Consider the following 16,611-nt stretch of genomic DNA (forward strand, 5'->3'; position numbering starts at 1 on the left):
ACTGAAACCCCATTTGGACCCACAGTGTTTGTTTTCTGCAGGTCCTTATGGCCGACAGCCTTTTCGAACGTGGGCCTGGTTTGACATTTCAACATGACAACTCTACGCTATATTATATAGCATTTCTTAGATAGTTGACTTAAAGGCATATGTAATAACCTTAATCCATCTTTAATATCTTGTGAAATATATAGGAAATCTGCCTAAATCACTATAGGGGGAGGTAGGTGTAAGTGTTTTGCACATGCACAAACATATGATTTATTCCCCAGATTGCTGCCCATTATAGAAGTTTTGGTTGTATCGCAACATTAACAATTCCAGGGAACAATACCAACATACTTTAATATTCCAATCAATATCCTTCGTGCTTGAATTTCAGCATATTTTGCATGTCATGCACAAAATAGGTGTAAAACTCCAAATATATACGCAAGGGACTTAATTAAGCACCCCCTAATAAATTTCCTCATAGTGATATCTATGATGATGATAATGTGTCAATGATGCCATTGTTTAATAGCGCATTTCAGGTGATGAAAAAGAATGTTTCAGTTTGAGAGTGTTTGCCAGAACGAAGCCCACATGCATGTAAATCATGCAACCCACTCGTATCATGAAAAGCTCTATCTGTGCCTGACCGTTCAAGGTTATTTAAATGTGAATATGCAACCCGTATAATCCATACACGGTAACATGGCGAGGAGAAGACTTTCATTGAGGCGGGGATGGCAGGTAGTGTGTATACATGCAGCTGGCATGTCCTTCAAGGCCATCGGGCGTCAGTTTGGTTACCGCAACTCTGTCATCAGTAGACCGGAAACACCAAGGTGCTGTCAAGGATCGATCAGGGCCCAGGAAGGCCCTTCCAGCATTAAGATCGCAATGTGTCCCGTTACATGAGGTGTGAACCCTTGACTACGTGCACTTGTTTGTAACAATCCTTGATGCCCAACAGACGTTTGTCAACCAGGGTTGTGCGAAACTGTCTCAAGGCTTTTGGCCTGATGTCCCGAGGGATCGTCACACGTCCATCTCTGACATCTGAACGTCAAGGGCAGTCTGCAGTGGTGTTGTGCTCTTTGGCGCTGGAATCTTCGAACCAGGAGATGGATCTATAAGTCAGACGAAAGCAGGTTCCAGCTTCATGTTACGATTGGAGGAGGAACAGTCATCCTACTGTTCCCTTTGATGGAGACGTAGCGTCTCCCATGACATTAACTTGGCCAGGGTGGCATGAGTTTAAGTTGACCAGGGTGACAAGACATTAAGTTGACCAGGGTGACATGACATTAAGTTGACCAGGGTGACATGACATTAAGTTGACCAGGGTGACATGACATTAACTTGGCAAGGGTGACATGACATTAAGTTGACCAGGGTGACATGACATTAAGTTGACCAGGGTGACATGACATTAAGTTGACCAGGGTGACATGACTTTAAGTTGACCAGGGTGACATGACATCAAGTTGACCAGGGTGACATGACTTTAAGTTGACCAGGGTGACATGACATCAAGTTGACCAGGGTGACATGACATTAAGTTGACCAGGGTGACATGACATTAAGTTGACCAGGGTGACATGACATTAAGTTGACCAGGGTGACATGACATTAACTTGGCCAGGGTGACATGACATTAAGTTGACCAGGGTGACATGACATTAAGTTGACCAGGGTGACATGACTTTAAGTTGACCAGGGTGACATGACATCAAGTTGACCAGGGTGACATGACTTTAAGTTGACCAGGGTGACATGACATCAAGTTGACCAGGGTGACATGACATTAAGTTGACCAGGGTGACATGACATTAACTTGGCCAGGGTGACATGACATTAAGTTGGCCAGGGTGACATGACTTTAAGTTGGCCAGGGTGACATGACATTAAGTTGACCAGGGTGGCATGACATTAAGTTGACCAGGGTGGAATGACTTTTAGTTGATCAGGGTGACATGACATTAAGTTGACCAGGGTGACATGACATTAAGTTGACCAGGGTGACATGACTTTAAGTTGACCAGGGTGACATGACATTAAGTTGACCAGGGTGACATGACTTTAAGTTGACCAGGGTGACATGACATTAAGTTGACCAGGGTGACATGACATTAAGTTGACCAGGGTGGCATGACATTAAGTTGACCAGGGTGGCATGCCATTAACTTGACCAGGGTGACATGACATTAAGTTGACCAGGGTGACATGACATTAAGTTGGCCAGGGTGACATGACTTTAAGTTGACCAGGGTGGCATGACTTTAAGTTGACCAGGGTGGCATGACTTTAAGCTGATCAGGGTGACATGACATTAAGTTGACCAGGGTGACATGACTTTAAGTTGACCAGGGTTACATCCTTCTGGCCAGCGCTACATCACGGACAGTCGTGGTCAGTTTGTGGTGCCTCATTTTGATAAACCACCAATTGAAATTATAAATTAACATATTGACTACATTTCGTTGTTTTTCTTTAGTCAATTATTCAATTTACTATCAGCCCTTCTCGAAGTATGAAAGTTCTGACAGTTAAGTCACTGTTCTATAACATGGGGGAAGGGGGGGGGGGGATTAATTAAGTTACATGTGTATAAATGTATATACATTTTCATATACCACATCTTTGATTTGCCGTTCGACCAAGAACAATCAAAACCATCGATAGTTTTAATCACAACTGACAATAACGTAATGATATTTGTAAACAAATACCTTCGGAGGTCCTCAAAGTTGTTCGGTCAGATCATAGGTCACATGATGACCGGTATCTCTTTGGCTATATTCGCACATGTTTCGACAGGCCGCGAACACATCTTGATAAACAAACGTTTACACTCTCTCAATAACGGGGTGCAAATGGCTCACAAAAGTATTGAAAAATATATCAAGTTGTATATGATTGAAATCATGTATGTTGCCAAGGTAACAAGGTAACATATTGGGCTGCTTAAAACCAGCGGGAATTCATCAAGAATTGAAGGGTTTTTTAAATATAACAAGCTAACAAGATAGGTACACTCTTAGAGAATCCTCACACTGAAATGTTCGTTATAATAAGGGATAACCACCTAAGCCGATAAAAACACGCACCAGGAAAGCAGCCATGGCCCTTATTACAAACCCTAGGAGTCTATGTTTCTTTAACATTGTAACTGTGTTCTTGCTAGGTAGACTAACTAATCCCCAGCAAGTACAGTGCAGGATAATACATACTGACCTTGCAAACATTGACCAAACTGTGTGAAAGCAAACTTTAGGAACGCAGGATACACATGAAACAAAATGCCATGAAGTGACAAATACAATATACTTTTAAATCTTCTGAAAGTTCAGTCATAAACCACATGTGTCGTCTATTTAAGGAGGAAACATGGTTTATTAGTTTCCAACCACTAGATATGAACCACTATATAAGTAACGAACATTTCAGGCAACGTCATGTCTTCAGAAACACTGTCTTGTTCTCAGATAGATTTAAACTGGGCACATTTCAAGATATTGAAAACTGAAAACAATCATATAAAGATTAATAAGCATGTTTGGGAGCTATTATTTTTTTGCAAACTAAAAATCGACATTATCTTCATAAATCTTAATTGTTTAAAGGCAGAAAAGTAAACTATTGTCAAATCTATTTATTATCATTTAATCTTTTGGGGGTATACATTTCAAATAATGATACTGTAATTATTTAACATGAGACGAGCAACAAAAATTCTGGAAATAATAGGACTGTAGCTCAATTTTAATTCAATCAAAGCGACAGAAATACCCGTTACTGGGATGAAATGTTCCTTGTGGTTGTTATTGATGTTAAGGTAATGTTTCTATTGCCCAATTGTAAGTCTGTCTTATCAAATACAGAGTGACATTACTTTGTAAACTCCGAGTGATGTTGTCATTGTTTATTTAGAAATGAAATGTTCGTTACATCGTTACCTCTTATTTCGGATAACTCTCAATTGAAAGTCTTTGGTGATTGTAGACATCCTCTGACTTCCCAGATGGGATAGGAGTCACATGATATGAGAACTTCACAAGCTATATAGTTTCGAATACTCTGGTACCGAGCATTTCAGTAATGGAGGTTACATACGCTGGCAAATCAAGCAGTCAGTTACCACTAACCACACACAAGCTTTGAATACATGTATATCCTTTCTTTTTCCATCTGGCATACTTGGGTTCTAAATGTAAATCAAACTGTGTCCAAAAAGAGCACAGTTCCCTAATGTGGCGGTGGTAACGGGCATTTCACTCTCATCTCTACGCATGGAATAGTTTCTGTGTATTGAGATATGTTATGCAGAGAGATATTCTAAGCCTCAAATAATGACAAGTACCATTAATGTAAACATAAATTGTATTCATTCAAAGTGAATGGGTGAGATTATGCTTTGTTCTACACAGGTACATGTCAAGCTGAAAATTGGTCACGGACATTTCCTCAAAACTGGCGACATGGCATTGGAGCAAATTCATTAATCAAACAACGAATGCACTGGCTTAACAATTTGCAGAAAATGAAACTTTTGCCAAATATTAGTTTGTATACCGAACTGCATTAAGTTTAACTGCAAAGTAAAGTTTTGTTACAGGCGGCGGTAACGAACATTTCAAATTGACCTGTTACAGTAGCTGTAACACATATACTGTTGGGGTTATTGGACTGTTTCTGCATGTTCATGATGGATGTTGGCCAGGTTGGTACCATTGTCCAACCATACTGATAATAACATTCGCTAATAAGGTTTAAGAGAGGGAATGAGTGAGTTTAGTTTTACGCCACACTCAGCAATATTCCAGCTATATGGCGGCGGTCTGTAAATAATCGAGTAACCAGACAACCCAGTCATCAACAACATAAGCATCGATCTGCGCAATTGGGAACCGATGACATGCGTCAACCAAGTCAGCGAGCCTGACCACCCGATCCCGTTAGTCACCTCTTACGACAAGCATGGGTTACTGAAGATCAATATTCTAACCCGGACCTTCACGGGTATTTTAAGAGAAGCATGGTGGCGACAGCATTTGCACCCTGTTATCGAGAATGAGCGTTAATCACAATTTGACAATAGGTGATAGATTCAAACATGTCGTTTTACCTTACGCATCGAAATATGTGTCATTAGGTTGATTTGATGTGGTTAGCTGTCCGCCTGATCGGCCTGGCCAGCCAGACGGATTCGTTGTCTGTCTCAAAAGAGTTTTATCGTTCAAGATGTACAGTGCAAATGTACAAATTAAAGTGTATAATGAAAGTGGCGAATACATTTTTGTTGATATCAGGCCCACATTACCATTTACCAGCTGTTCCATGTCGATTGGTCTACCACACCCTTTCCTGGCCATCCAACAGGTGCATCGTGTGTACTGAAACAGACAACTAACAGAAACAGGTGGTTACTATTTGGATACAGATGCAAGTCAATAGAAGAACGCCGGTGACGTTGTGAACAGACAGCATGGTGTCCCTCAGTACAACATGTACATTCTCAAGAAGATGCATAGCGTCATGTCCCTGAATCGATATCAGGCCTTGCCGCGTGTGGTCAGCATATATACTGTATATATATAATACAAATACATGTTTTAAAGAACATATATATATCCAATGTACATATGATTGTATTTGTTAAACAATGTGTAAGTCCTACCACGTTTTATGAGCTACAATTCGAATATGTTTCCATAAGAAGTCCACCTTGGATGATGACGTCACAAGCACCTGTTCGGAATTATAGAGGCTATATATTGCCGAGGGGTTGAAGATCTGATCATCTTCATCATGAGGTCGTTGCTGGTGCTGTGTTTGCTGGTCCTCCTGACTATTGCCCATGCTGGCGGACGCCGTCGCCGTGGCCGATACAGTGGCTATAGGTCGGGGGGGGAAGTTACCGTCTTCCAGGAAGTGGAGGATACAGACGACCGTAAGTGTGTCTCTCTATCATTATACATGGAACCTGTTTGATCGCCTTAGACAGAACATATATTTTCGTATTTGATTAAATGTATCATGGAGTCTTCAGAAAAACAGAAAAACTCTAAGGCATGTCAGGTTCCCCCTAAACATAAGGTGAAGAATTTCAAGTTATCTCTTATTGTATGCTTGCTATCCTGCGTATTTACATGTGTGTGTGTGTGTGCGTGCGCGCGTGATGTGTGCGTGATGTCGACATGAACTAAATGCATGCTAAAGACTTTGTGTGTGGCATAATCTGTCAGTTTAGGTATTTAGATAAAGTGTATGCACCTGTGTTTGAACTTTGGTAAATGTATAGATCAGGGTTCAGCCTGGTCTTGTGTTGGGCAATGAATTCCATTTCAACATGCCGCTGGTGCCAGTTAAATCAAATTTCTTAAATCAAAACCTGAAATGATATTTGTTCACTTTGTTGAACGACAGCTACTACTACGACGATGACCACCACTACAACAACCACGGCAACTACCCTTATTATGTAACAGCCCCTCCTACACCGCCTCCTACCGCAACACCGTTCCCGTCGGATCTCTACAATCAGCTTCCAGAGGACATTCTTGGCAGCGCTCTCTGCATCATGTTAGGAACCGATATCAGCGCCCGTTACAGCGCTTATCATAACATAATAAATTCCTATGGGTGGAACTCTAGATACATCTTACAAACTATACAACAGTTGATGACTACATTCAAGCAAAGTCTCAGTGTTTTACGCGATGAAGGTAAGAGAGAAGTTCCTGCTTTATTGTTGATGACAAATTCCTGAACGACTAATTTCCCCAACTACAACCCCCAAAGGTTCTCTCGAACAAATTGCACACTCAGTTAATGCCGACACCTTACTTATGAAAAATACATAACTGTGATTGACATTATCGATATAATGTTGCCATTATTTAATGCATGAATGGTTCGGACAGATCCGGCATCATCAGGTAGATTACGATCATCCTTCGCTCACGGCCCATAAACCCTTTACACGTAGGTCAGCACCACACGGGATTTCTCCCGGGAAGCACTGTCTGGGATTCACCTACTAAGAACCTTCAGACAATGTGAAGACTCCCCAACACTGTAGCAGTCTGCATTACCCAAAGTGTCAGAAGCAGTGTCAATCACATTAATGTCTAAGAGGACTGTGAATTCAAACTATTGTTTTAATTGGTTTGATCAAAAGCGAACAAGGTCTGGTTTGTTGGGCCGGATACATCGGAGTCAGTGTATGACGCCCTCAATATGTTCTAGGTCTTATCATGGATGCACCTCTGAGTAAAGGCCGGTAGGGAAGTCTAGTGGTTAAAGCGTTCACTCGTCACGCCGAAGACCCGGTTTCGAATGAAGCCCATTTCCGGTGTCCCCCGCCGCGATATTGCTAGAATATTGCTAAAAGCGGCGTAAAATCAAACTCACTCACTCACCTCTGAGTAAAACCCACTGGCATGGCAAAGACGGTAATAAAAGGACCAAGCTCTTAAGATACTATGTCTGTGGCAACGCTGGGCGTCGACTGACAATTTAATTCAATTCATTACATAATCTACATTTTATACTTGCAGCACTCAGTGACCTGTCCTCAGCTGGTAAGGAGAGGTTATGCAATCAGCTTAAAAACATGCCTAGCAGCTACACAGAATGTGGCTTCGAACAGCTCATCGGCGTCTTGTCTGACCAGTGTACGCCTGCGGCCAACACGTCAACTACTGCAACTGCAACAGCCACGACTACACTACCCACGGCTGCACCAACCACGACTGCACCAACCACGACTACACCAACCACGACTACACCAACCACGACTACACCAACCACGACTGCACCAACCACGACTACACCAACCACGACTACCACAGCCGCAACTACGACAACAACGACGGCTGCTCCCTCCCTCAGTAAGTGTGTGAGTCAATGTCCATGAAGCAATTTCATGCGACAAGTATTCTGGCATTTGCACCTCAGAATGACAGTCAAACAACAACAACCCTTGGATTTCGATAACACCTACCCAAGAATGTAAACATGAGACATGTACAGTTGGTTTCCATTCAAACGAGTCCTGTATACTTTGCATCCACAGTGACCATCCAATCCCCACTGAGAGATTAGTGGAGTTGTGATGGAAGATTACTTCTTGTTTATGTTGTTGTAAATAGGTGGATTTGTGACCTTTGTCCCATCAGTTTATTTAACCAATTCATTGTCGTACCAAAGACATCTGACATGATGAGATTACTAAGCAACCTACCCACTTCTGTGATCCCGACAACATTCATATCAGTCTTGAATAGATACAACAGTAGACAGCAGCCAAGCCAGCAAGCTTTGGGTATAATACATGATATATAGTTTTACCATGTAGTGGCTTCCTAACAACAGGCGGGGGGTAGCCTAGTGGTTAAAGCGTTCGCTCGTCACGCCGAAGACCCGAGTTCGATTCTCCATAGGGGTAAAATGTGTGAAGCCCATTACTGGTGTCCCAGTTCCGATATTGCGGAATATCGTAAAAGGGGGTTAAAACTGAACCCACTCACTCACTTCATAACAAACGGTACTGGGCTATGTTTGTTGTTTATCAAAGAAACAGAATTTACAAGGACAAGTTTGAAATGTTTATGATGAGAAACTCTTGCTTCTCCTTACAAGATTGCAACGATCTTTCCACGATCCGAGCTGTTGCCACAACAACAAGAATTGTTGGAGGCATCGCAGCACAGCAGGGACCCTACGATTCCTACGCCTCCCTCAACATCGGGGGCAGCATCAACCCCGTGTGTGGAGCTACAATCATCGACTCCTGCACTATTCTGACAGCTTCACACTGTGTTGAGTAAGTCCGCCTACCTTCCACTCCCCTCGTTGTTCTGTCAGTCCACCTACCTTCCACTCCCCTCGTTGTTATGTCAATCCACCTACCTTCCACTCCCCTCGTTGTTCTGTCAGTCCACCTACCTTCCACTCCCCTCGTTGTTCTGTCAGTCCGCTTACCTTCCACCCCACTCGTTGTTCTGTCAGTCCGCCTACCTTCCACCACCCTCGTTGTTCTGTCAGTCCGCCTACCTTCCACCCCACTCGTTGTTCTGTCAGTCCGCCTACCTTCCACCCCCCTCGTTGTTCTGTCAGTCCGCCTACCTTCCACTCCCTTCGTTGGTCTGTCAGTCCGCCTACCTTCCACTCCCCTCGTTGTTCTGTCAGTCCGCCTACCTTCCCAACCCACTTGTTCTGTCAGTCCGCCTACCTTCCACCACCCTCGTTGTTCTGTCAGTCCGCCTACCTTCCACCCCACTCGTTGGTCTGTCAGTCCGCCTACCTTCCACCCCACTCGTTGTTCTGTCAGTCCGCCTACCTTCCACCCCCCTCGTTGTTCTGTCAGTCCGCCTACCTTCCACTCCCTTCGTTGGTCTGTCAGTCCGCCTACCTTCCACTCCCCTCGTTGTTCTGTCAGTCCGCCTACCTTCCACCCCACTCGTTGTTCTGTCAGTCCGCCTACCTTGCACTCCCCTCGTTGGTCTGTCAGTCCGCTTACCTTCCACCCCACTCGTTGTTCTGTCAGTCCGCCTACCTTCCACCACCCTCGTTGTTCTGTCAGTCCGCCTACCTTCCACCCCACTCGTTGGTCTGTCAGTCCGCCTACCTTCCACCCCCCTCGTTGTTCTGTCAGTCCGCCTACCTTCCACTCCCTTCGTTGGTCTGTCAGTCCGCCTACCTTCCACTCCCCTCGTTGTTCTGCCAGTCCGCCTACCTTCCACCCCCCTCGTTGTTCTGTCAGTCCGCCTACCTTCCACTCCCCTCGTTGGTCTGTCAGTCCGCATACCTTCCACTCCCCTCGTTGGTCTGTCAGCACATCCACGTCCTACTGTCTGTTTTGGTTTGTAAGAAAGCCACATTCTACTTATCCGTGTGTTAAGTCAGTACATCCACATCCTACTTACCCGTGTGTTAATGCAGTACATCCACATTCTACTTATCCGTGTGTTAAGTCAGTACATCCACATTCTACTTATCCATGTGTTAAGTCAGTACATCCACATTCGACTTCTGTCCACAGTGTTCAGCCAGTACATCCTCGTTCTTGAGTTCACTAAGAATATCGACATTCATGTCGGATTCAGTGGACTGATATTTTGCTTCCATACGTTGTAGACTTCAGCGGCCTGAGACAGTAGCATTGGAAAACAGCAGAATCACATATTGGCAATAACATGGTTCCATATGTATAACATGGCTGTTAGTGAAAGCGGAGACCTATTCATCCAATACATTCTGTGACAAACATGATGTCCTATGTTGTTCCACATGTATAAAAGGGATGTTAGTGAAAGCGGAGACCTCTTCATCCAATACATCCTTCATCCAGCCTAGTGGCTGCAAGAGTTTGTATGCTCCCCAGGGAGTTGAGATTGACAATACGATGTGCCGTTGAGATTGACATCCAGTGAACGTGGGAAAAACAAAGCGCCTTTGAGCAGCTGAGCGGAGCTGGATATCGGCGCTATACAAATGTATATATGATGATGATGATACATTCAGTGACAAACATGATGTCCTATGTTGTTCCATATGACAAACATGATGTCCTATGTTGTTCCACATGTATAACATGGATGTTAGTGAAAGCGGGGACCTCATCATCCAATACATTCTGTGACAAACATGATGTCCTATGTTGTTCCATATGTATAACATGGATGTTAGTGAAAGCGGAGACCTCATCATCCAATACATTCTGTGACAAACATGATGTCCTATGTTGTTCCATATGACAAACATGATGTCCTATGTTGTTCCATATGTATAACATGGATGTTAGTGAAAGCGGAGACCTAATCATCCAATACATTCTGTGACAAACATGATGTCCTATGTTGTTCCATATGTATAACATGGATGTTAGTGAAAGCGGGGACCTCATCATCCAATACATTCTGTGACAAACATGATGTCCTTTGTTGTTCCATATGTATAACATGGATGTTAGTGAAAGCGGAGACCTAATCATCCAATACATTCTGTGATAAACATGATGTCCTATGTTGTTCCACATGTATAACATGGATGTTAGTGAAAGCGGAGACCTAATCATCCAATACATTCTGTGACAAACATGATGTCCTATGTTGTTCCATATGTATAACATGGATGTTAGTGAAAGCGGAGACCTAATCATCCAATACATTCTGTGACAAACATGATGTCCTATGTTGTTCCATATGTATAACATGGATGTTAGTGAAAGCGGAGACCTAATCATCCAATACATTCTGTGACAAACATGATGTCCTTTGTTGTTCCATATGTATAACATGATGTCCTGTGTTGTTCCATATGTATAACATGATGTCCACATGTAGATTGACTTGTACCATATGTTTCCCTGGTTATTCGGGGGAACAGTTGACTTGTATTTGCGTGTGTTGAAACGTATTTCATTAGATTGATATGCATACACCTCTAAGTTGTTCAGTTTGGCAGCCATTATTAGTTCGTTACAAGGGAAGCACCGCCTTAACACATATCGTACCGTCCTTGTGTAGTGGCCGAACTGCTGATGAAATCCAAGTGAACGTGGGCGACCACACAACAATAGGATCAACCACCCAGCTTACCGTCAACAGCGTCCAGATGCATGAGAACTACAACACTCAAACCACAGGTAAAAAGCAGTCGATGAAACCTGCGACATTCAAACTACATGAGTTAATCACTGTCCATGAGAAGCGACAAAACCCTTTCCACATCCATAAGAAATCTCTGTCAAAGGCAGAGTCGATTGTGTACAGTTGTGACTATATCATCAGCAGATATTTGTTTCAGCAGTATTACAGCTGTATGATGTTGTTTGTAAACAAATCTAGTCTGAACCAGACAATCCAGTGATTGTCACCATGCGTTACGATGACAGAGCATGTGTTTATGAATCACTACAGGGCATAAACTACAGGTAACATTCGTGGTCCAATCAAGATATAATTTCAAAATATTTCCTACCAATAGTGTCATTATGTTCAGACATGTCACCTTCTTTATTATGGGGAACACAACGTGTCGGAGTATATCCTTACTCCTTCATCAGGTGAATGATGTCAACTTCTTTATTATGGGGAACACAACGTGTCGGAGTATATCCTTACTCCTTCATCAGGTGAATGATGTCACCTTCTTTATTATTATGGGGAACACAACGTGTCGGAGTATATTATGAGGAACACAACTTACTCCTCCTTCATCAGGTGAATGATGTCAACTTCTTTATTATTGTCGGAGTATGAATGATGTCAACTTCTTTATTATGGGGAACACAACGTGTCGGAGTATATACTTACTCCTTCATCAGGTGAATGATGTCAACTTCTTTATTATGGGGAACACAACGTGTCGGAGTATATACTTACTCCTTCATCAGGTGAATGATGTCAACTTCTTTATTATGGGGAACACAACGTGTCGGAGTATATCCTTACTCCTTCATCAGGTGAATGATGTCAACTTCTTTATTATGGGGAACACAACGTGTCGGAGTATATCCTTACTCCTTCATCAGGTGAATGATGTCAACTTCTTTATTATGGGGAACACAACGTGTCGGAGTATATCCTTACTCCTTCATCAGGTGAATGATGTCAACTTCTTTATTATGGGGAACACAACGTGTCGGAGTATATACTTACTCCTTCATCAGGTGAATGATGTCAACTTCTTTATTATGGGGAACACAACGTGTCGGAGTATATCCTTACTCCTTCATCAGGTGAATGATGTCAGTTGGGGACTTCACACTATGACTTTTACTTACGTCCGCCAGGTGGCCAGCAGCCAGATGACTACCTCCTGCAAGAAGTGTCGGTTCCAACTTTCGACGGCATCACGTGCGACGCAGACTCAAACATCCTCGTCCAGATGACCGACCCCAACAACCAGGTCTGTGCTGGTCAAGCGGGCAAGGATTCCTGCCAGGTCAGTAGACACACCGCAGACGCTGTCAACATCAAGGAAGCTTTCAACTTTCCTATTATTACATTTACCTCTGATAGTTTAGCTTTAACCATGGTTAGGGGCGGTGAGGTAGCCTAACGGTTAACGCGTCCGCTCGTCACGCCGAAGACACGGGTTTGATTTCCACGCTGGTACAATGTGTGGAGTCCATTTCTTGTGATATTGCTGGAATATTGATAAAAGCGGCGTAAAACCATACTCACTCACTCGCTCACTTAAACCATGTTGCCCACACAGCATTCAGCAGCGCACGCGGTGTTGATGTAATACTGATGAAGCTCTGTACTGTAAATGTACCTAAAGGAGAATCCGAACGAAAACAAAACTTTTGATATATTGTAAAGGATATTCTAAAAGTCACCTTCCGTGATTATATATTGAACAAAAAGTTTGTGAAATAGCAATAAAAACAAAATAAACCTATCTCATGGGTACCAGTGGAACTGCCCCAGCTACAAAATGCCCCAGCAAATGAGGTCATTCATTCTAATTTGGTCAAATTTATTTAAAATGATTAAATATATGCCGTAAATGCATAGTTTTTGTCAACTTTGATATTATGTTCTTCATATAAAAGTTATTAAAAAGTAATATTTCTGATAAATGTTCCATCAGTAAACTCATAACTATATATATACTTTTATATGAAGAACATAATATCAAAGTTGACAAAACTATGCATTTATGGCCTATGTTTAATCATTTTAAATAAATTGGGGCATTTTAACTACCCACCTGGGGCAATTTGACCAAAATTTGCTGGGGCAATTTGCAGTGGGGGCAATTCGACTGGCAATCGTACTTGATTTAATTTATATTAAAAATACCACTGACAGTAAGCTGTAACAGGGAATGATGGAGTATAAATTATTCTCGTGGGTAATTGTTCCTTCTTCAGCCTAGCTTTGGGATTTGTATGCCCCATGTGTGCTTGACTCTTTCATATGCGTCCGACTCGGAATGATCGGACCATTTCTCCTGCCTCTTTACTTGGAAAACGGAAGAAATGGTGGCTTTCCGTTGTTCGATGATTCCGTGCATCCCCCGGCAACAGAATACAACATCGTATCATTTACAAAAACGACAGAAACAACACGATTTGTACTACTGTAGCGCTTGTTCTTTGGCAATATGGAGGACTCCAGGCACATTTGACGTCACGAGCGGATGCGCTGGCGTATTGAAAGTTGTCTTATAGATAGAAACGATGCTCTGCATGTCTTGTTGCTGGAACTCCTCCGTGGAGGTAACTGTTGAGTAACTGGGACACGGTTCTTCTTCAGGGTGATTCTGGCGGTCCGTTGTACTGCCAGGAGAACGGCCAACAGGTTCTGACAGGTGTGGTGTCCTACGGTACAGACTGTGGTCTGGATGGCTATCCAGGTGTCTACGCCAAGGTGTCCAGCTATGCTGACTGGATCGGTGCCCGTTCTGGCTGTTAAACTACAGACGCTTTATTAGATGAATAAATTTGTTCAGCCTTGAATTGTATCATTATTTCTCATGTTTTTTATGGAGCAAGTGTTGGATTTAGTTCAACTGCGTTTGTCCCGAAACTATCAACTCATTTTCTTGATTTTACAAATAGATGGTCCAATCCAAAATGCCTATCTATACCCTTACTGAGACGTAAAGAGATCACGGGCTTAATACAATACACCGTTATCAAACAGCGTTTTACATCTCCGTCACTACGTGTGCATTATAATGTCTCTACATACGCATCCATATACGTCTCTACATACGCATCCAAACGTCTCTACATACGCATCCATATACGTCTCCGGAAACGCATCCATATACGTCTCTACAAACGCATCCATATACGTCTCTACATACACATCCAAACGTCTCTACATACGCATCCATATACATCTCCATAAACGCATCCATATACGTCTCTACATACGCATCCATATACGCCTATACATACCGCATCCAAACGTCTCTACAAACGCATCCAAACGTCTCTACAAACGTCATCCATATACGTCTCCATAAACGCATCAATATACGTCTCTACATACGCATCCATATACACATTTACATAAGCATCCAAAAGTCTCTACATACGTATCTATAAACGTCTCTACATACGCATCCAAACGTCTCTACATATGCATCCATATACGTCTCTACATACGCATTCATATACGTCTCTACATACACATTCATATACGTCTCTACATACATTCATATACGTCTCTACATACGCATTCATATACGTCTCTACATACGCATTACATTCATATAACGTTGGCTCGTCACGCCGATCTCTATACCCGGGTCTACATACGCATTCATATATACGTGTGAAGTCTCCACATACGCATTCATATACGTGTCTACATACATTCATCCATACGTATATATACGTCTGGATCCATATACGTCTCTACATACGGCATATAACGTCTCTACATACTATATACGTCTCTCATACACATTCATATACGTCTCTACATACACATTCATATACGTCTCTACATACGCATTCATATACGTCTCTACATACGCATTCATATACGTCTCTACATACGCATTCATATACGTCTCTACATACGCATTCATATACGTCTCTACATACGCATTCATATACGTATCTACATACGTATTCATATACGTCTCTACATACGCATCCATATACGTCTCTACATACGCATCCATATACGTCTCAACATACGCATCCATATACGTCTCCACATACACATTCATATACGTCTCTACATACACATTCATATACGTCTCTACATACACATACATATTCATATACGTCTCTACATACGTCTCTACATTCATATACGTCTCTACATACACATTCATATACGTCTCTACATACGCATTCATATACGTATCTACATACGTATTCATATACGTCTCTACATACGCATCCATATACGTCTCTACATACGCATCCATATACGTCTCAACATACGCATCCATATACGTCTCCACATATATACATCTACATATATTCATATACTCTACATACGCATTCATATACGTCTCTACATACGCATTCATATACGTCTCTACATACGTATTCATATACGTCTCTACATACGCATTCATATACGTCTCTACATACGCATTCATATACGTCTCTACATACGCATTCATATACGTCTCTACATACGCATTCATATACGTCTCTACATACGCATTCATATACGTCTCTACATACACATTCATATACGTTCCCGGTCTTGGCTAGAGACGTCATGTGTTATAGTTGCATTGAGCATACAGTGTTCCGGTGTGACAGCCTCTGATTCAAGTGTTAGGAGATTTCGTTATGTATAAAAAGAGCAAGCTACGCTACGTGTACAGCGTATTGATGTTTCTGAAAATGTGCGTCAGAAAAACTCGACAGCAGAGGACGTAGGGCAACTGATTGTACCACCTGATGTTATTACCTATATATACAAGCGGATAGATACTGATGCTAATATGCTTTTTTGGTGTAAGGACGTTCAGCAATATTTCAATTATATGACGCCAGTCTGTAATTAATCGAGTCTAGACCAGACACTCCAGTGATGACCATTGATCCCCGCAAATGGAACACGATGACATGTGTCATACAAGTCAGCCGAGCCTGATCACCATATCCTGACAGTCTTCTCACACGAC

The 16,611-nt window shown here is 42.4% G+C and overlaps 1 protein-coding gene across 1 annotated transcript; it reads left to right on the forward strand.

The window, feature by feature from the left end:
- Positions 1-696: 696 nt before the first annotated feature.
- LOC124292182 (transmembrane protease serine 9-like) lies at positions 697-14,464 on the forward strand. The gene is made up of 8 exons (XM_046729234.1): positions 697-830; positions 6,415-6,713; positions 7,548-7,880; positions 8,632-8,815; positions 11,520-11,638; positions 11,913-11,926; positions 12,748-12,939; positions 14,262-14,464. The coding sequence occupies exons 1-8, from the start codon at positions 697-699 to the stop codon at positions 14,418-14,420; spliced, it is 1,434 nt and encodes a 477-aa protein (XP_046585190.1). The 3' UTR covers positions 14,421-14,464.
- Positions 14,465-16,611: the final 2,147 nt, after the last annotated feature.

The sequence above is a fragment of the Haliotis rubra genome, unplaced genomic scaffold, assembly GCF_003918875.1.
Source record: "Haliotis rubra isolate DU_JTF1 unplaced genomic scaffold, ASM391887v1 Scf51, whole genome shotgun sequence".
Lineage (NCBI taxonomy): Eukaryota > Metazoa > Mollusca > Gastropoda > Lepetellida > Haliotidae > Haliotis > Haliotis rubra.